The sequence below is a fragment of the Musa acuminata genome, chromosome BXJ1-11 (genome assembly GCF_036884655.1).
Source record: "Musa acuminata AAA Group cultivar baxijiao chromosome BXJ1-11, Cavendish_Baxijiao_AAA, whole genome shotgun sequence".
Taxonomy (NCBI): Eukaryota; Viridiplantae; Streptophyta; class Magnoliopsida; order Zingiberales; family Musaceae; genus Musa; species Musa acuminata.
This window is the reverse complement of record NC_088337.1, coordinates 623,112-643,685: the sequence shown is the minus strand read 5'-3', so window position 1 is coordinate 643,685 and position 20,574 is coordinate 623,112. Positions and strand designations below refer to the sequence as shown.

General features: G+C 40.3%; 3 protein-coding genes across 4 annotated transcripts; 2 read left to right on the top strand and 1 right to left on the bottom strand.

The window, feature by feature from the left end:
- Positions 1-818: 818 nt before the first annotated feature.
- Positions 819-2,562, bottom strand: LOC135596520 (cytokinin riboside 5'-monophosphate phosphoribohydrolase LOG3-like). Its single transcript, XM_065088568.1, has 7 exons — positions 2,242-2,562; positions 1,975-2,072; positions 1,846-1,876; positions 1,648-1,747; positions 1,348-1,418; positions 1,137-1,280; positions 819-1,070 (listed from the first exon to the last, which is right to left on the bottom strand). Exons 1-7 carry the CDS (start codon positions 2,383-2,385, stop codon positions 978-980), a joined length of 681 nt encoding a protein of 226 aa, XP_064944640.1. The 5' UTR covers positions 2,386-2,562; the 3' UTR covers positions 819-977.
- A 2,654-nt stretch (positions 2,563-5,216) lies between these two features.
- On the top strand, positions 5,217-14,109 carry LOC135596725 (transcription initiation factor IIF subunit beta-like). The gene is made up of 6 exons (XM_065088824.1): positions 5,217-5,508; positions 7,236-7,344; positions 12,271-12,401; positions 12,491-12,565; positions 12,941-13,090; positions 13,714-14,109. Exons 1-6 carry the CDS (start codon positions 5,314-5,316, stop codon positions 13,831-13,833), a joined length of 780 nt encoding a protein of 259 aa, XP_064944896.1. The 5' UTR covers positions 5,217-5,313; the 3' UTR covers positions 13,834-14,109.
- A 1,873-nt stretch (positions 14,110-15,982) lies between these two features.
- Positions 15,983-18,726, top strand: LOC103970078 (receptor-like serine/threonine-protein kinase At2g45590). Of its 2 annotated transcripts, XM_009383716.3 has the most exons (2): positions 15,983-18,085; positions 18,213-18,514. In XM_009383716.3, exons 1-2 carry the CDS (start codon positions 16,247-16,249, stop codon positions 18,231-18,233), a joined length of 1,860 nt encoding a protein of 619 aa, XP_009381991.2. In that variant the 5' UTR covers positions 15,983-16,246; the 3' UTR covers positions 18,234-18,514. The 2 variants fall into 2 exon arrangements, with proteins under 2 accessions (XP_009381991.2, XP_009381990.2); XM_009383715.3 differs by having other exon boundaries at positions 15,983-18,726.
- The last annotated feature ends 1,848 nt before the right edge of the window (positions 18,727-20,574 follow it).

Genomic DNA, 20,574 nt, shown 5'->3' with positions numbered 1-20,574 from the left:
GTTTAAGAGTCAGCAGAAGATTCTGAGTAGGTGCCCAAAGTCCTTGTCGTGGAGGAGTCAGCAATCACCGAAACATCCCATCCAAAGCTGCAACCTGGAATCCTCACACCCTTTGTTCTTTAGATACCTTTGCCCAAGACCGGGTGAAGAAGAAGGCAAAGATACTGGTCTTTCTTCCTAAGATTTAGACACACATGTCGTTACTGGATTTGATATTTGGGTTGGAACAAGAAGAACGTCGTCATCGCCCCCACCGCTCTCATCGTCGACTCTTCTTTCCCTTCTTTGCAGGCATCCTAAAATGGCCTCACATGGTTCCTCACTCTGTTCATGGTTCATCCATACCTCCGTCACGAGCACCAACGAGGACGTGTCCCTCTCCACGTGTTCTTTTTACTTTTGTTTTCTTTCTTTTGTGTGGCGAATGATAAGGCACGGTCACTGTCGTTCCACGTATCGCCCTGATGGGTCTACGTCAGATCAGACGGTTTACACTAAGTGGAAACAAAATTACTTATATATCCCTATAGAGTTAGCGATTTTCGTATTTACCTCTCAAAAAAACATTATTGATAATTAATTTGACATAATATCCCTTTCTAAATATTAGAAAACATTAAAGGATCCAAATTAACATTTATTATTAATATTTATTATTTATTAATTTGTTGTTAGTTTAGATGGTGCACATGATATATGAAGGCTTTTGTGTTTGAGTGGTCTACTAAATAAAAATAAAAACTTAAACGAGTGATCCGTCAAACCTTATCCGTCCCCACCATATTTGAGGTCAAAAAGTCAACCCACCGAAAGAGAGGTGAAGAAGAAGACAAGTGGTGGTGGGATCCACCCCTCCACATAAATTGATTTCACAGAATAGCGACATCGATCACTAGACGATGGAGATGAGCATCATCGAAGAATATGACATAATTAACATGAGAATGGACAGCCATCGCTCCACGAACGAGGCCCGGTCAACGGGCAATCTCCAGCTTGGGCGAGTGCCCCAACTGCTCCGTCTCCCACCCCAGCTCCGGCGCAACTCCCTCATGCATCGGCGCGTAATCCTGTGTTCACACATCTTAAAGCTTTTCTAAGGATAATTAGCAGAACAGCGACTGCGCAGTTGGCACCTCCAGCTTGGAGAGCAGCTCATGAGCAGTTTGCGCAGAGACGATGATGCGGCGCGCGGTGGGCGTGATGAATCCCTCGTCCACAGCCTTGTCGATGAAGGAGAGCAGGGAGTCGTAGTACCCATCAACGTTCAGCAAACCCACCTGCCAATTCCCTTGAGAGTGAGAAGGAACAGTCGGGAGAGAAGTATGAGCTCGACGTAGGGTTTACCGGTTTGTCGTGGATGCCCAGCTGAGCCCAGGTTATGACTTCCAGCAGTTCTTCCAGGGTTCCGTAGCCACCTAGGTAGCCACACCACCAACAACAAGATGCATGGTCAAACTGGAGTACACGAGATAAAAAGAGTTCTCAACGCTGTATCAGACTGTAGCTTAGATTCCTCTGCTCGGTGAAGCGCATGGGGTCATAAGTTAGTGCATCAAAAAGAAGACGAAAAAGTCGTATACTACGACGTCAGTGCTCGGAAAGATGGAAAGTCGACTCCTCGTTTGGCACAGAGATGGTGCTTACCAGGCAATGCTATAAAGGCATCGGCTTGACGGGCCATCTCGGCCTTCCGCTGGTGCATTCCTGAGACAGCCCTCACCTCTCCTACAGTCTCACCTGTGATCTGCAAGCCCTCAAATAAAACCAGGTGTGAGTTGTACAGGTAATCCTGATCTATCGAAGGCAATGAATTAGACGGAAATAAGAGAAAGCAAGACATACCTCTCTCGGCATTAGTGTCCTGGGAATGACTCTGCAGACATGTCCACAGCATGAGTATGTTGAGCACATACTGTTGTATACAATATACAGAGAGAGAGAGAGAGAGAGAGAGAGAGAGAGAGAGAGTACCCCAGGACATGGCGACCGCCTTCATGAACAGCTTGAGAGACAAGACCCATGAGGCCAACACTTCCCCCACCATACACCAAATCTATGTTCCTTTGGACCTGCAAAACGGAGAAGCATGAAGCCACACACCAAGAACAAAGCACAGAACAACTCTGAGACCATCATGGGTTGCATTTGGTGATGGAATTGACGGCTTAACTCCTTTCAATTAGCCAGAAGAAGCAAAGATTTCAAGGAAAAGGAAGAGATACAGATTAAAGGACTGACCAATTCATGGCCGAGCTGGATAGCTGCAAGCTGGTAGCTGGCTTTCTTCCCGGGGCTGCTGCCACAGAAGACGCAGACCCTTCGGAACCGCGAGGTGGATGATGGCCTCTTGGTCATCGGCAGAGCCTGTGCTTCAGTTTCCATCAATCCACAACCAGTAAATAACTCAGATATGGAACACAGAACCCCTCTCTCTCCCTCTCCCTCTCCCTCTCTCCAGTGAAGCTTTGGTTTCTTTGCCGAGGGAAGTGAAGTACAGAGCTTGTTTGGCAATCTCAATGGAACTGTGGTTGTCTATGGCTGTGGTTTCTTCTTCCTTTGGTTTGCCCCTCGCACCTTTTTAAGGAGCTAAATTGAGGTGACGGTCACAGTGGAGAGAAGTAGGCCTGTGGGGGTCTGTGAAGCCCATCTTGTAATATACAATACATGGAAATCAGTCTGTGACTTGGACAAAAAAAAAAAACACTTGATCCAACATTTATCTTTTGACAGAACAGGGCATGATCTTTGTTCCCACTTCTAATGATCATCAAATACTATATATAGTCTTAAGACCACTTTATTGAGCCAAATTATAGGAGAAACTATATCTATCAACACAACTTTATGGAGTGCTACAGTGTGGTCCTGTTCATGTATCACTACTTTTGTCGATCCAACATTTACATTTTCTGATAGCAAAAGAAAGTAAGAGTCTCTATTTGCATCGTATGGTCCTCCTGTTCTGTTCATGGTTTGAAAACATGTTTTCTTCTCTGTTTGTGGCTACAATGACCAACATCATCTTTATAGGAATTCAGTCTTTGTTGATAATATAAAACAAATCACGTACCATCTGCTGGATTAGTGTTCAGCGTTGAGTTCAATCTTCGATTAAACTTGTAGCACTCGTCTTCTACTTGTTGCAAGCTTTCGGTGGCCAAAGCAGACATGGCTAAAGACTTTGTTCAAAGGTGGCGTTCCCTTTACTGTCTTCATCGACATCACGAAGCGAACCCATCCGACGTGCCCTCCAAGTATCCATCCTCCTCTTTTTCCCAGAACCTTTTTCTCTCTTCGCGGCTGTGCCATGCACAGTTTGATTGCGCTGAAGGGGGGGTTGCGTTGCAGGGGAACACCCAGGCACATCGGATAAGGTGTCCTTGGGGGCGTGCTGCTTTTGTTCTGCCATTTCTGGGGGCAGCATGGTTTGGATTGTGTGACTATGTACTACAACAGGAGTTTTCTTTTTTGTTTTTAGGAAAAGAAATACCATTTAGAAACGTCTAATAGATCGGATGGTGGGTGGTAGATCAGCACTCAAAAATTATATATACAAAAAAAAAAAAGAGATTAGTGATCCATCCACAAATCAGAAGATCTAATTGAGGAAGCAAATATTGTCAATCCGATCAGTATTTTAATTTTCTCATAAAAAAAATAAAAAGTTCATTGGGATAAATTAATCAACTATCACAATGCTAATGTCATTCGTCGTGCTGCAACGTTTGCTAAAGATCGATTTTGACTACAAGCAGTTGCAAATAGTGGATGTGGTAGTCGTGACAGGACTCTTTCTCCTAATAAGCACAAACCAGAATTAGTTCTAACTAATAAACCAATCTCCCCATTCTTTTCTTGCAGAGATATATTAGTATTCAAAAATTTTTAGGTTATATATATATATATATATATATATATATATATAATAATGAGATCGATTTGTCTTTAAATATAGATTCTAAATAATCTTAGTTATACGTTATTCAAGAAAGATATCGAGATAATCAGACAAACTGGTATATTGTATATCGATCCATATGATAGAAACAGTTAGTCTCATAGCTGCTTGTGTGGTAATAGTTATTGAGAGTGATAGTTAACCTTACGAGGACAATTATATGTCGATAAAAAATTATAGTGATAATTAGTGTCGGTATCATGAGAGGAATATCCTATATATTTTTATTCAAGCAAATCCTTAAATATGATCATTTGAATTAAAAAAGAATGAATTCTCCGAGAGAATCTGATTTAAGTGAGACTCGAGTAAATTTCGTATGGACCCAATAGCATCATGCCCGATATATGGTCTATGAGATATTAGATAAATAATAGACTAAAAATATACAAAAACTGTCCGATATATGGTCTATGAGATATTGGATAAATGATAGACTAAAGATACAAAAAAATAAAGGATAAACAAATCCAATGGATTGGATCCCTGTATATCGTCTACGGACTATTGCATAGTGGTCTAGTACTTCTATAGTTAATGAGTCAAGTGAATTATTATGGAGATAATAATTTACTCAATCAGAAGGAGTTACATCTACAACTCATGGGCACCTAGAGAGTCATACACATATGGTAAGTATTATCGAATTTTGATAATATTATGGATTAATAAATATCGAATCTCATATTTTGATGATATTATGGACTAATAAATATCGAATCTCATATTTTGATGATATTATGGATTAATAAATATTTAAGATAAATAACATAAGAGAAACTTCGATTATAGATTTGAACCATCGAAAAACAAATCGTTAAAGTAGAAGAATCAAACGTCAAAGTGAAGGATTGATCAACGTGCCGAAAGATAGAATTAGAACACTCAAATAGTAGTCGTTTGTTTTAGGGTAATTAATTAGGGGTAATGTTCAATCAGTTTGGTCACAGAAAATTCTCTCAGCATCATTCGGCCTATGCATGAGATACATATTTTTTACTTCATCAAGCATATTTCATGTTTTCATAATTTAATATATTCGATAATATTATGAGTCGTTGGAGTTTTTATAGGGCACGCTCAGTTTGGGCATCGTGTTAGCTCCTGTCGGTGTCGGTGTCGGTGGGTGACTGGGCCTGTTTGGACCCGATCCAAATAGGCTTCAAATTCGGCCCTCGTCACCGTTCCTTTCACGTACGGAAGCCCCAAACTCTTCGTAGCTACATGCTCAAAAACCGAAGCCACACAGACTCTGTACTCCGTCGAGAGTAGTGACCCAAGTAGAAGTAAAAGGAAGAGAGGAGACTCGGTAACTAGAAGTCGGGGAAAAGGAGAAAAGCGGCCGAGAGAGAATGGAGGACGGGCGGATCGTGCTAGAGACGGGCCGGGCGGAGAGGTCGGTGTGGTTGATGAAGTGCCCACCGGTGGTTTCGCGGTCGTGGCAGTCATCCTCCGCCTCTGCCGACTCCTCCAACCCTAATCCCGTCGTCGCCAAGGTTGTCCTCTCCCTCGATCCCCTCCGCCCCGATGGCCCCTCCTCCCTCCAGGTAATCGCCCTTTCTTCAATTTCTTTAATTAGGTTTCTTGAATTTGTTGATGTTGTTGTTGTCGCCGTCTCGGTGGATGTATGACGATCTCTTGCCCTCGTGGCCTCATCCATGGATCCCATCTATCCTTTCTTCTTCTTCTTTTTTTTTTTTTGCCTGATTTTTTTTTAATGCCAACGAGGAAATTGAACTCTCCGACTTTTAGGTTGGCTTACGTTTGTTGGATTAGATGTAGCAGGAGTAACGATATGAAGGAGGTAATTAGTGCGAACTAGGAGAATTCATGTGATGATGTGTTGCTTTGTAGGAACCTTATGTGAATCTGGAACTCACGGAGTGTGGCTTGGAGTAGGTTTGACTTCTAAAGAAAGATGTATATAAATCCAACTATTTTACATTTGACTTCCATAATCTCTTCGTTAATGATAGGCTCAGCATAGAGAGAAAATCCAACCATGTAATTTGTCTCTCTTTTTCTTGAAATTCAGACACCATTCACATCTCTTTCGGTGAGCTCTCTGTTGCTAATGCAGTAGTTCGAACATTTTCTTGGTCCAAGGTCAGGGAAATACAAATAGACAAGTCACACAGTCTGACCTACATGTTAGCGGTTGGCAAGTACTGCAGAAAGATATGCTTGAAAAAAATTAACAAGTTTTCAGAAGTTGATTTTAAGTCTCTAAAGTTCACTTTGTTGCATTTGAATTGTTGCTTAAGGTTTCAAGCTCAATCTAGTGTGATAGCTCGATAAAGCTTATCTGCTAACTCAATTGGAATGGAAAATGCAAATGTAGCTGCTTTGTGCACATCAGCCATTCTGACTCCTGTAACTGATATTGGGTGTTGCTGCCCCTTAAACAGTCAATGAATAATTAATGAATGAATCCTTGATCTTTCATGATGGTTAAATTTGTTCATACCATACATTGAACTAGGTAGTCCAAGTTGTCTTGAAGATTATTCTGATCCGATTTGGTAGTGTGGTCTCAGTAAGCTCAAACATAGATCACTCTGATGATTTAGGAAATTACAATTTACTTATATTCTCAACGATCAGAACAAAAAGACTGTGTTGGGTTTTTTTAGAGTTTAGTCAATTGCTTCATTTATGGCCCTAAAATTGTAGAAAGCATAGTTCAGAAACCAAAAAATTTAAGATGCTTCTATGAGGCACTTTTGTTTTTTTTGGGCAAAATATACCATGCCAGATGGTGTTGTCACACTCCATTCTGTCTCTTGCCAATAAACTGGCATGATATAGAATAATATTGCACCTAGAAGTTATTGGCAAGCCCTTCTACCTCTGTGCTCTCATTTTTTGTTATAACCTTCAGAGGTTCTAGTTAGATAGGCCTGTGATGTTCAGGCACATTCAATGATAGGGACCAGCTGTTTGTGTCAGTCTTTCATTTCTGGCTTAGCATTAACAAGATTTTGTTAAGTTCGATCTTCTGGCTGAGCTACCTCTACTTTGGCCCTTATTTTTGTTTTCAGTTCATTTGATTCTTTGTTTTCTTTAGTAAAAGGCGAAAGAATAGTTTTCTTTAGTAAAAGGTGATTCTTTGTTTTCTTTAAGTGATAGTTTTTTTGCCATTGTAGAATTAGATTGGCTTTTAAAATTTTGGCAGTTTTCAAAGCATTATTAGACTCTTATGACTCAGGCATGTTATTTTCAACATCCATAAAATAAATATGCCTCTGAGTAATATTATGGTTTGAACTTGCAGTTTAAGATGGAAATGGCTCAAACTGATTCTGGCAATACACCAAAGAGTTACACTCTGAATATGTTTAAAGACTTTGTTCCAATGTGTGTCTTTTCTGAATCTAATCAAGGTAAGCATATGCCTATCTTTTGTTACAAACCCGTCTTATGCATTTTGTTGGACTGGACATTACAGGTTAAATTTGTAATGTCCATACCAAATTACCAATGACTGGTGACACCATACATGGATCCCACTTTTCCAATTGATGGTCAGTTGTGAGCTTCTGCTGATAAATAAAGTCTGGACCAGAATTTCTTTATGTTTTTGCATATAAAAGGGCCATCCTATTGTGTATATTATCATATCATGCGGTATGCACCTTCATCGTATGGTAATGTGCAATAACACCATATTAAGCTGTTTGTGCTGGCACTTCTAAACCTGTCACAAAATTTTCCTTGTAAAACCACCCGGTAAGCTAATTTAGTTAGCTGGAGGAGCATTAGCATTCAGTACCTTCTTTATGAGATTACCATCTATCTGTTTTATCATTTTGTGGATATCTGTAGTGAGTGGTGAATAACCAAGTTAAAATATGTTCACATTGGGTTGTTGAGTTTTCATCATGATCATGCATTAAATTGAGTTCTCCTAGTCGATATTACACATTAAATTAGCATCATTTTATATGCTTATTACTAGATGGTGCTAATTTTCTGGAGATTAATTTCCCGTGTTCCCCTACCGCCTTGATAGGGTGAAGAATTTGGCCAACTAGCCACTAGCAGAGGGCTCATACTCAAATGAAGGATATCATTGGACCCAAAAGATTAAGCCAATGAGTAATGGGCCCGTGGATGTTGCCATACCATTCTCTCACATCTTCTCCATATTAGACTATCCTCTCAAGTGGAATACCCAACAATCTCATTTATTCACTTGTGCTATATTGGTCATGCCTCCCCTATACCACAGACTCTCTCAACGACATTCTATCAACTCAAACTTGACCATCTTAATCTGCATGCAATCATCATCTCAATTCTCAACCATGCATAACATCTCACATATCTACATCACGACTCTTGGCTCTTACCAGCAATTTCATAACCTCATACTTGGCTCCTAAACTTGTCGTGACAGAGAATTAACGTCATCATTAACTTAACCATCATAACTGTAGGAGTCCACTCGCTTATTATCATGTTTGTAATCATATTATTTTAGTTTGACCGTCTTAACTATGTGGGTCCATCACTTGTCTATCTTGGGATTCTTCAACCTTAGTCTTTACTCATTTTCCGATGTGGGATTAAATCAAGATTTTACAATCTCCCCCCACTTAGTGGCTTGGCTTCTCCGAACATAACCCAGATTCAAACTGGTGCACGTGAGGCATAAATGAGTGGTGCCTTCATGCCATAGCGTGCCCTCTAATCCCATTCATAGAAGCCATTTTCTATTTGGGCCTCTCACTATGCCAATAATAGGGTGGCTCTGATAACTAATGCCATAACTCAAGTTGATGAGATGATTGACCCATAAACCTCGTTGACCCTGAAGTCCAAAATGCTTGATCTTAAGTTAATAGGACACCAATTATACCCTTATAAGTCAATCTTAGTCTTTGTCACTTCCGATATGGTTTTCATGATGTGATTAAATCGGGGTGTTACACTTTTGTGAGAAGACGTCTATATCATTTATGGGATTTACATTTTTTTAAATATTTGACTTCTATAGCTGTGTGCTTTTCTTGACTTTGTCAGTGAACTGGAGATTTATTCCTCTCATTGGTCGTCTTTCGAGTGACTTGGGACTCCATATGACTAGCTTGATTTCTTATTTTATGTGATTCTCTTTACAGTTGGAAGGATGTTTGTTATTAGTTGATTATGCTTTTCAGTTGGTTGGACATGGAGTCACCAACTAATACTGACAGACTCTAGTCACAAGATTGTACCAACATAATATGACTGCCTAGCCTGGTTCTTGAGCCAAATGGGAATCAAATTTAGGTGAATCTGAAACAAGGTGTATTTGTTTGATGCTTTTCATCACTAAAATAGTTGAGAGGAACATAGCTTTCTGATCTTTATATTATTTGTTGTAGACAATTTACTGGCTTTTTTTATTACGACAACCTTATGTGTAAAAAAGGGTGGCATTCTACATGAGGCTTCCATCGGCATGGGGCTTGTGGAGATTAGTGCAGCTTTAACCCTTTTTCTGTGCTTGCTTTAAGCTATCATCATAGCCTCTTGAACTCTTTATCTATTCCATGTTCTAAAATAAATCATGAGACTTACTATTGCTTATGCCATCAAAAGGGACTACAACATGATTGCTTGATGAGTTTTTGATGTAGAATGAGCAACAATAGAATTTTTTTTGATAATAGAGTAATAGAAAGAGAGAAGAGAAAGATAATAATCGAAAGATAATAACTATGAGACTCGCTCTGGCTCAAGGAGAATACTTGAGCCAGAGCGAACTAGATCTGGCTACATCAGTTATTTAATATCTTCAATCAAAATTCACAATATTCAATCGATAACGAACTAGATCTCTTACACTTTTTTTTTTTTTTTGCATTTGTCTCTTTTTTCTTCGCCTTGAGTAGATGTTATCATGTGGCAACTTATAACATATGCAAAATATCTCTGAAGTCTGAATTAATAAAATTTATTCAAATAACATATAAACTAAATTGCTCCTACATCAGTTCTTGGGTCACTTTATTTCTGATGAGTTGCATGTACATACGTCATTTTAGCATAAATTTTGCAAGATCACCGGTATTTGGTGTTTTTACTATCTACAATGCAGAGAGATTTTTGGAGAGCACAAACATAGTTCTGAACATTAAACAAGTTCTCTGGAATTTGTATATCATTTTGGCTTGAGATGGCTGTTACAGTATCCATAAGGTATTGAACACCCATATGACTTGATTTACGTTGGTCAAGTATCTGATATGTCCTAGAAGGGTCATAATAAAAAGGGCACAAAAGAAAAATCTCGTATGTTCATAATTTGGTTGATCCTACTATACCTAATCATTTGTATGTTACATTAAACAAGTTCGAAAACAAAGCCATACCCTTTTATTTATGGGATATGATGGCCTAGGCCATTGTTTATGCCTCACCTTTCAACGAATCAAGGGAGAGAAGAAATAGAGGTGCTAGAATTGCACAAACTATGTCCTTCGTCTTTGAATTGGTGGCTCGGATCATAATTTATTTACCATTTCTACGAAATATTAATTATGCAAGTACATTCTCATTGTCCAAAATTTTTCATTCTGCTGCCCTTACCTTCTATCATCTCTTTTATAAAATGTGATGCATCGGTCCTCCCACTTGGAGGAAGTTCACCCTTATCTTTATGTCATCTCTTTATTAAAATCTGATGTCCCTTTTGTTCTTAGTCATTTCAATTAATACATAAGGTTAAACTGTCTTACTATTAGTAACTTCATCTTAAGCATTTTGGTTCGTTTGTTTGACTCATTTCATATAAGTTATTGGACTAGCAGATATATCGGGTAGTGACAATTGATATCAGAGCATAGCAGATTTAGGAATGCATATTTGTAGATTAATGGATCCAACAAGGAAAGGGCCACTTATGAATGTTTAAACAAGCATGTCATAGTGCCGAGTGGTCCTTATGGTACCATGCATCTCATACACTGGATATTGGTAATGATTTGTACCTTTGTGCATTAAGGGTTGGGCCATATAGTGAGTGGATTGATATTTAAGGCTAGGTCATGTTTAAATATTCCAGTTTGGAATTATGTAAATTAAATCTAAACAGCTAAAACCCCATGATTAGTTATAGATATGGTTCTCGTTCTTCTTCTGGGGCTTCACATCTCCCCCTCTGCACCATTCTCTCTTCAGCCTCTTCAGCCCCCATACCATCCCTTTACTGTTACAGTTTTCCAGATTCTACATCAAAGCTGTCTGAATACTCTGGCTGTGAAGTACATGATGCTTTGTGATGGCTCATAATGGATTTTTGTCTCACATTTTATGGATATGAAATTGTCACTTGTTTCAAGGCACTGGATATTCAGATTCCTCTTTAATTTACAAAGCTGAAAATGAGGAACATCCGATCTGTTTCATATGTATGATTATCATGAATAACATTGTTCTCAGTCATTAATTCTACCATTAGATATTAGATATACATATATGCCTATGGCAGGTATAGGGTCCATGTAAATACTTCTTTGTGCATGTTCAGATAAGAAAATCAAGAATATCCGAGCATAAAGCTTTTCTTTATGGAGTAGTGGTGGCCTTTGAGTCTATGACCGTGATGGAGATATCATGTTGTGTCAAAGGGGATGCTGCTGCAACTTTTAATTGTTTTTCTAATGTTCACTTTTGTTTCTCTATTTTTAACTTTTTGGTTTATAATATATCTATATCACAACCATTCAGTTTACTGTTGCCTCAGTTCTAAGTTCTATTTCAGAGCTTATTACATGAGTTGCTAATGAAGATCCACAATACACTCCTCTTATCATGAAATACTTCTTTCCTGTGTATAATTAAAAAATACATATGGCCCATTATTTAAGGCTAAGATATTCCACGAGTAGAACTTCTAATAAAACCATATATTTTCATGTTTTTCCTCTTTTTATATGAACATATATATACTTGAGATCAAGGTTTAAACTTTAAAGTATCTGTTTGATGCCAACATTGGTGAGGCTGACTGGTCAGGAGGGTAGAGTAATAGTTTCTTGTTTGGAAGAATGCCCATGTCAGTTTATGTACATGTGAATAAACCTTTTTTGGACATTGAGATTGTGTTGATTAATAACTAGTATGAAGATATACTGTTTTAGCTTTCTGGTAAATATGCCCTTGTATGGCAAAACAATAATCCTTTTTCTAGGATGTTGGTACGAGTGATCATATCCTTCTTCGGTTATTGTACCCGTTGAACAGATTTTTCTGCATTAAATATTTATTGCATTTCTATATGGAGTCTAATATGTTGAAATAAAATTCAATTGCTAATGTAGGAAAATTTTCATTGGAGGGGAAGGTAGAACATAAATTTGACATGGAGCCTCATAGTGAGAATTTTGGGGATTATGGAAAATTATGTCGTGAAAGGACTAACAGAGCTATGATCAAAACTAGACAAGTGCAGGTAGATGCAGTTTATTTTTTCCATTCATCTGAGTTTTATCTTTGCTATTGAAGCTAAACTTTTTTTTTTTTTATAAATTTTGGCTTAAGGTAATTGACAACGATCACGGAGTGCTCATGAGGCCCATGCCTGGTATGGTTGGTCTGGTTCCATCTGGTTCGAAGGTAATTTTTTTTTTTACTCAAAGGGACAAGGTACATATGTACCCTTCACCTGTTACTATGCCAGATCTTACATGCTTCAAGTGTTTTTATATTATATATTACATATTCTTGTACATTTGTTGGGTAACATGTTACATTTCATTGTTATCTCTTGGTGGAAATTATATTTCCTTGGTGCATAGGACCTAGTGTCTTACAATGCCTTGCTACTTTCTCCACCATTTCAATATCTATAAAGCTACTTGTGGCAAGAAGTTCAATGCTTGATTCCATTATAACTAATAGTTCACATTTTTTGTTAATATCAAGTTTGTTCTGTTTGCTATTTACACATAACTTGATATTTTATTTTGCTTTGATGTTTTTGTGCACCAGGACAAGAAGAAACTAACACCCACAAAAGGATCTGATGCAAAACGAACACGTAGGGATCGTCGTGAATTGGAGAATATTATCTTTAAACTCTTTGAAAGGCAACCAAATTGGGCACTGAAGCAACTAGTCCAAGAGACTGATCAACCTGAGGTTTGTGCTTCAACTCAGACATTATGCTTTTAGTCGGAGGAATGTAACTTCACTAACTCCAGAAGAGTCGTAACCGGACTAGCATATTGTGACCAACCATTCTTGAGATAAAATTCTGCGACAGTATCTTCTTGTGCTTCTCATATCGCTAATGATGGCAAAGTTCTTTTTTACCTATAAACTACTAAAGAATGGATCGATACTCTTTTAAATGTTTGATTTCTTGTATTCATTGTGGACATATGTATATCTTGCTACCTTAGTACATAAACGATAATATTAATTAGTCCATGAACAAAAATATGCATGTTTAGAGTGTGCAGGAATTTAGTATGATGTTAAGTTTTTCTGGTCTAAAATGCTTCCTACCTGTAGTGAACTGTGAGAACATATATTTGGCCTGCCAGATGTGTGAAAAGTATTTTCTCAGGCCAACAGATGTATGAGCAGTATATTCTCAGGCTGCCAGCCATTCTCTGAAGTTTGAACATTGTATTTACTGCTTTAGTTATTGCTCTGTTTTGGTAGCACAATGAAGCTCATTATGACTTTATGAATCAGTTGCTTCTTCCTATGGACTTCTTAGGCTCTTGTCCACTGACTTGTTAAATTTCTCTTTGCAGCAATTCCTGAAAGAAATACTAAATGATCTTTGTGTCTATAATAAGAGAGGACCTAATCAAGGAACTCATGAGTTGAAGCCAGAATACAAGAAATCCACGGAGGAGATGGACAACGTGTGAAGCCCATTAGCTGCTGCCTGGAAATACTGTTGCACGTTGATTCAGAACTCCTAAAGAACCAGTGTAGCAGGACATGGGTCGAATGTTTGAACTATTTTCAGCTTAGGGGAGCTCGTAACCGTTAGAAAATGATGATCCACTGGTGCAGTCTGTTTCCCTAAATTTGAGTGAACAAACGATGTATAGATTGCACCAGATCCCCAAGATACTGTTGTATAACGTTACTGTAGTCAACTCTTGATGATTATTTATCACATGGTTTGCCTTATCGGTTTATACCAATGTATCGATCGATTATCGATTTGGTATGATACCGACATAGATCGACACATGGTATGTTGAGATGTATCGATAAATTGATATGTATCACCCATATCAATCTTTCATTAGATCGGTATATATCGCTCATATCGAGCAGTATATCATGATATAGCGAATCTTGATTTATCATTACTTACAATAGTATGATTGGATCTATCAAGCATATTACTCTGGAGATGCTATGCTATTATTGATATTATTGATGTTGCTTCACGTCGATGCATGAAATTATGTTTTTTGTTTTGTTTTTGGATGATAACATGTGGCTTGGATTGGATTATTTGTGTTATTATAATAGTGGTTTGGCCAATGATGGTCGATTATTGTGATAACGTTCTCTTAGATTCTCATGTTATAAAAATATGATTTAAGGATATATGATCTTCTTAGATAATATATTTTTCTTATATGTGTAATTTTTTATTTTTGAGTTTTTGCGTATCAATCTTCGCACGATGATGAAATTATTTTTTTATTTGAAATTTTGGGATTTTATTTTCTGTTATTCCATTGTGCATGCGATGTTATTTTAGATTTTTCAATAATTGAATCTTATCCACAAGATTCAATAATTCAGAGACTTATTGGATATCTAATAAGATATGAGATTCGACGGATATGTGTGACTTTCAAGATCTAATATCGAGTTGGTTATGAGTTATATTTATCAGAACTTTATCTTATTAGATATTTATGTAATTTTCGATTTTGTAAGTTTTTACGTATTAATCTTCGTACGACAATGAAACTTTTTTTTTTTTTTGTTGAAAATTATGGTATTTTGTTTTCTTTTCTTAGTCGATTCATCGTTTATGAACTATATTGTAATCCCTAAACGATAAAAGGAAAAAGGAGAGGTAAAGAATAAAATAGATGAGAATAAGGAGGGAAAGAAAGAGAATGAAAAGCTTGCATTAGAAATGATACAAATCAAATTGGACCAATTCAATAGGAAAGGAATATCATAAATTCTATTTTGATCATGATATGATGTAATTTAACTTAAAGAGTGACAATATATTTGTCCATATAAAAAAAAACAAGCAGTAAAACCGATTACGAGAGGCATCATCATCAGACAAAAAAAAAAAAAAAAAAAAAAAACCTAATAGTGAAGATTTTTCTAGTAAATTTTTTAATTTAAAAACATTATTTTATATGAGAAATAATGTTTTGTGTTTGTTCAACCACGTCGGTAAGTTATTCGAAAATTTTGCTTTCTTTATTCGCGTCTCTCCAAAGAGATGTCGACTTAAAACTTGGGCGGACGGACACTTTACAAATCTCTTCCTCTTTATCTATACGTCCCCCTCTCACTGATGCAATGCAAGATTTTTGTTGTTTTTAATGCACTTGCAGACAACAGATGGCCAATATATTCCTTCCACAATGTGTGTTTGTTTTCCTGACAGGGAGACATATGGTTCACAAATCTCTCTCTTTCTCTCTCAACTCAATTGCTTCTGCCCAGTTGAATTGGACAGCAGCTATTATTCTCGAGTAATCCATTAATATAATAATCCTAAAAACAAGAAGAAGAAGCTATTTTAGTTACGATAAATGGGATGTCTATTATATCATTTATCTTACGGATGCTATGTCTCATATTCACGATAAATGAATGGTACATCAAAGTCGCTTCCGATACATCACCTGAAGAAAGATGCTTTTGTGGTGGAGGCAAAAAGGATGAGGAACACTATCATCGCCACCACACATTACTATTCCCATCACTGATCAGAGGGCCAAGCTTCTTCTAATATATGGACAACACATCACCTCTAATAAATACTTCCAATCTTCCATCAGCTGATCAACACTCTAACTGAAAGAATCATTGGCAAAAACAAAACTATGCATAGAGAATAATAGTAGTGAGAGAATAATAAGCCATCTATTCTCCTTCCTTCCAATCGATCGATCTCCCCACTCTCGTGTGCTTGACAATACAATAGCGTGGAACCAAAAGGACCAAACCTTTTACTTCATTCCTTTCCATTACCTTCTCCAAGATTTCCGTACTCTCTCTCTCTCTCTCTCTCTCTGTAACTTTTGGCATCGCAATCCGAGGGTTGAGAGTTGAGACTTACTGATGCCGTCCCGCCCTCCGCCAGTGGAAGAGCTGGGGCTCCGTCGGATTCAGCACCACCGCCAACCCATTCCGATACCGGCTATCGCAGGCAAGGCCGCCGTCCTGGCCGCGGTCCTCGCCGTCGCCGTGGCCTTGATCTTCTACCGCCGCTTCGCCCGCGGAGGCGGCGGCACCCACCCCGCTGCCTCCACCGTCGCCAGCCCCCTCCGTCGGTTCACCTACCGCCAGCTTCGTCGAGCCACCGCGTCCTTCGCGCCTTCACACCTCCTCGGCCAGGGCGGCTTCGGCCCCGTGTACCGCGGCGCCCTCCCCTCCGGCGAGGAAGTTGCCGTCAAACACATGAACTCATGCGGCTCCCTCCAGGGCGAGCGCGAGTTCCAAAACGAGCTCGCCCTCGCCGCCAAGATCCTTCCCGTGACCTCCTCCGCAGCCGTCGCCGTCGTTCCGGCTCTTGGCTACTGCTACGATGACGGCAGTCGCCGCCGGCTTTGGTGGAGGTGGTGGAGACGGCGGGAGGTGGAGGACTCGCTGGAGGTCTCGGAAGCCGCCGCCACCCACGCGCCTGCGCCCGGTAGGAAGCTCCTCTTGGTTTACGAGCTGATGCACAACGGGAGCCTCCAGGATGCGCTATTAGATCGTCGGTCCCCGGAGCTGCTGGACTGGGCGCGGCGGTTCGGCTTGGTGATCGACGTCGCCTGTGGCCTCAACTTCCTCCACGCCGTCTGCGATCCGCCCGTGATACACGGTGACATCAAGCCCAGCAACATCCTCCTCGACGCTCACCTCTCGGCCAAGATCTCCGACTTCGGCCTCGCCCGTCTTGTATCCAACGTTCCCGTGGACCATCTCCCTGCCGAGGCGGAGGTGGTCGTCGATATCGATCTCGACAAGTGCGTGGTGAACGGTTCCAAGAAGTCAAGAAATGAGAGGATGAAAGATTCGGTGGTCGGAGACGGAGAGGACGATGCCTCGGCCGTGGCCATGGAAGAGATGCCAGAGAGCATGGCACCAACTACGATTCTGTTCGAAGAAGCGATGAACGGGGGAGCTACCGGCATCGCTGCCACCGACAGGTCAGCGGAAGAAGATGAGGGAGGCACGGTGGCGTCACCAGTGACCGTCTTGGAAGTGGCCTCCGCTTCGGAGGCTGGAGCAGGCGTCGATGGAGCGAGCGTCGACAGCGGGAAGGACGCATCGCTGTCCGGTCGACGAAGGGGGGGCGGGAAGGACAAGGCCGAGCCCTCGTCCGGCAAAAGCTGGTGGTGGAGGCAGGACATCAGCGGCGAGGGACCGAACTCGGAGACGGGGGGCAGCGTCAAGGACTACGTTATGGAATGGATTCGATCAGAGGTCAAGAAAGATAGGCCCAGGAGCGATTGGATGACCGCCTCTCCGGGCACCGCTGCCGATGAATGCTTGCCGAAACCCTCGAACGGTGGAAGACCACAGCCAAAGAAGACCGATCCCAAGACAGAGTGGCGGGCTTCGTTGGACGAGGAGAGGCTGCAGAAGAAAGAGAAGAGCCGGCCCGCGAGGGAATGGTGGCGGGAGGAGTTCTGCGAGGAGCTGACGCAGAAACATAAGTGGCGGGCAATGGCCAAGTCCCAGAGCAGCGACGGTGGACGTGGAGAGCAAAAATGGTGGCAGGACGATGAGGACTACTCCGACTTTGCTTCACCTTCGGAGAAGAAGAAGAGGTGGAAGAAGAAAAAGAACTCCAGCCGCGGCAGCCGTAGCAGCATGGATTGGTGGATAGATCGTATTACCGGAGAGATCAGAACTGGTGGAAGGAGAAGCAGCCTGGAGTGGGCTAGTGGGGATATCCCAAGAAGTGGAACGGTGAGTAGCACACCAAGCATGAGGGGCACTGTTTGCTATGTGGCTCCTGAGTATGGCAGCGGTGGGCTGCTCTCGGAGAAGTGTGACATTTATAGCTTTGGTGTTCTTCTGTTGGTCATCATCTCAGGGAGGAGACCGCTGCAAGTGACGGCCTCTCCCATGTCGGAGTTTGAGCGAGCAAACCTCATCTCATGGGCACGGCATGCTGCCCATTCAGGGAAGCTACTGGATCTTGTTGACCCCTGCCTCCAGTGTGTTGACAAAGACCAGGCCCTTCTCTGCATCAGAGTTGCGCTTCTGTGTCTGCAGTGGTCTCCGGCCCGCCGCCCGTCTAGTAAGGAAATATTAAGCATGCTCACTGGGGAGTTGAAGCCTCCGCACCTCCCGCCTGAGTTCTCACCATCACCACCAGGTGGATTCTCATTCAGGTCACGGAAAAAGGCTCGGTAAGTTGAATTTGACCTTCCTTCGCATCACGGTTGGTTAGTTTACTATTGATCGTTCATCAGTTTAAATTCTTGTTTCCACATTGTTGGATGTAGAGTAGTTTGGAGATAAGGTTATGATCCAATTGCTAAAAGATTGATTCACAAAATTGAAATTTTGAGTCAAGGGAGATTGCAATGAATCAATTGTCATCACTTCCGTGTCTGAACCTCATGCATAACTTACTACAAAATTCAAGTGTTGATGGATGGCCAACTCATGTCGATAAGATGCTGCCATGGTTCTGGCAGAATGTTAGGTTTTCTTTCTTTAGGCATGCATGATGGTAGTGCTTGCTGGGGCATGTGAATGTTCGGTCTCTTGATCCTTTTCTGTTTATGCAGCTTTGTTCTGTCTCTTGATCCTTTTCTGTTAATGTAACCTTTGGTAATGTAACCCAAGCTGTGTCCCATATCTACCATGTCTTTTGCTTCAACTTTCTGGTGTCGAAGAGAAAAAGGTCTCAAAGATGATTCCACTTCCTTCTCTTGGCAATTTGAATGCTTTGGCAGATTCTTTAGTGCTGGTGTCCAAACATAATCTCACTTCCATTTATCTATCCTTTTCTCAATGGATTCGCCTTTTCAATTAATTGGCTTAATTGTCCGGTCTCATCCACTTTCTGATAGCGATGATGGTGGTGACATTCTAAGTCCAGGTTCCCTACCCAGGAGGAAATCTAATGCTTTAGCAGAGAAGTAGTTATCATATGTACAAGTGTGTGGAATACTTTGGAAACTAGTCGACAGAAGGAGAGCATGAAAGTCATGCTAAAGATTTTCTGTAGAAAGTATTAAACTTATCATAGATCCAAGGCCAGTACAGTTTTCTTCAATTAATTATCTTTCAACTTAACTCTGGGGCAATATCCTTTACATTCCTCCAACTTGCATCTAACCAATATGATCGTCCATTAAATGCACAAACATTTTCTTGTGTGTCAGTCTGTATGGCATCGACTAGATTCTGTCAGCTAGTTGATGTAGCCTCTTCCTTTAGTTGCATCTTGAACAGGAATGAGGCAAAAGATCGTCGTATACTGTTCAACAATGGGATTATTTTGTCTAGGCTTTTCGGATTTTTGTTTTTTCATATTCTTTGCCTATAGATTAAAGAATTTGTCAGCCAACTCTATATAATTGTCTCAAAATGTAGTAAGTGCATTTTTACATGTTTGCTGGTCCGAGTGTTTCATTCCTCGATAACCCGGAGCGGATGCGCAGATCGGTGCCTCTTCTTTTTATCTCTGCTTGATAAATTTGCATGCAACTCCATATAGTTTTTGATTGTCGGATATGATGATGATGGCAATTTAAAGAACCAGAGATAATATGCAAATTAGTCAACGAAATTCATTCCAGAATAAATTGTAATTGATTATATGATTACAAAAAAAGATGTCCTTGTCAGCATGTCTGCATATTCATTCCCCTCACAGTTCTTATGTCCAGCAACTAGCTCTGGTGAGTGCATCCCATTGCTATGGTGAAACTAGCAATTGTGTTTCTGGTAGACACCATATGTATGTAGCTGCTGCAAAAAATAATGTAATCCTGCATTTCACATATGGATTGCTTTGGAATGGCCTGATTGTCTTAAATCTGTGAAATTTATTGCTGAGACAATTATGGCAGTATACCTGTTAATTCTTTTGTGGAACTAATTCGCGCGACTAGTGATATGCTTTTGCATGATAGTAGAGTTGAGCTACTTTTTTGCTCTACTCTTGTTATTAGATTGTTGTCATAAGCTACAGTTCTGTGAAGTTGTTTGGAAGTTCCAGTGTCTGCCATGCCATCGTTCACTGTTTCACTACTACAGATAGTGTTCTGCAAACTTGCAACTTCCACCATCTTCATCCTATGTGGTGGTCTATGGCTGATGTTAACATGTTTTGTCAACCAGTCAATGCGGTCATCATCATATCTGTTTACATTCTCCATGTAAATGAACCAAGATAATCTAAGTTATATTGGGAATCATTCGAATTTGAGGGCATCACC

Excerpts from the sequence above, each read along its gene's own strand:
- LOC135596520 (XM_065088568.1), bottom strand. The coding sequence starts at position 2,385 with ATGGAAACTGAAGCACAGGCTCTGCCGATGACCAAGAGGCCATCATCC. Across the intron at positions 2,073-2,241 it reads TCCAGCTCGGCCATGAATTG|GTCCAAAGGAACATAGATTT; the intron begins GTCAGTCCTTTA and ends TCCGTTTTGCAG. Across the intron at positions 1,071-1,136 it reads AGCTGCTCTCCAAGCTGGAG|GATTACGCGCCGATGCATGA; the intron begins GTGCCAACTGCG and ends GTGTGAACACAG.
- LOC135596725 (XM_065088824.1), top strand. The coding sequence starts at position 5,314 with ATGGAGGACGGGCGGATCGTGCTAGAGACGGGCCGGGCGGAGAGGTCG. Across the intron at positions 12,402-12,490 it reads TCAAAACTAGACAAGTGCAG|GTAATTGACAACGATCACGG; the intron begins GTAGATGCAGTT and ends TTTTGGCTTAAG. Across the intron at positions 12,566-12,940 it reads TGGTTCCATCTGGTTCGAAG|GACAAGAAGAAACTAACACC; the intron begins GTAATTTTTTTT and ends TTTGTGCACCAG.
- LOC103970078 (XM_009383715.3), top strand. The coding sequence starts at position 16,247 with ATGCCGTCCCGCCCTCCGCCAGTGGAAGAGCTGGGGCTCCGTCGGATT.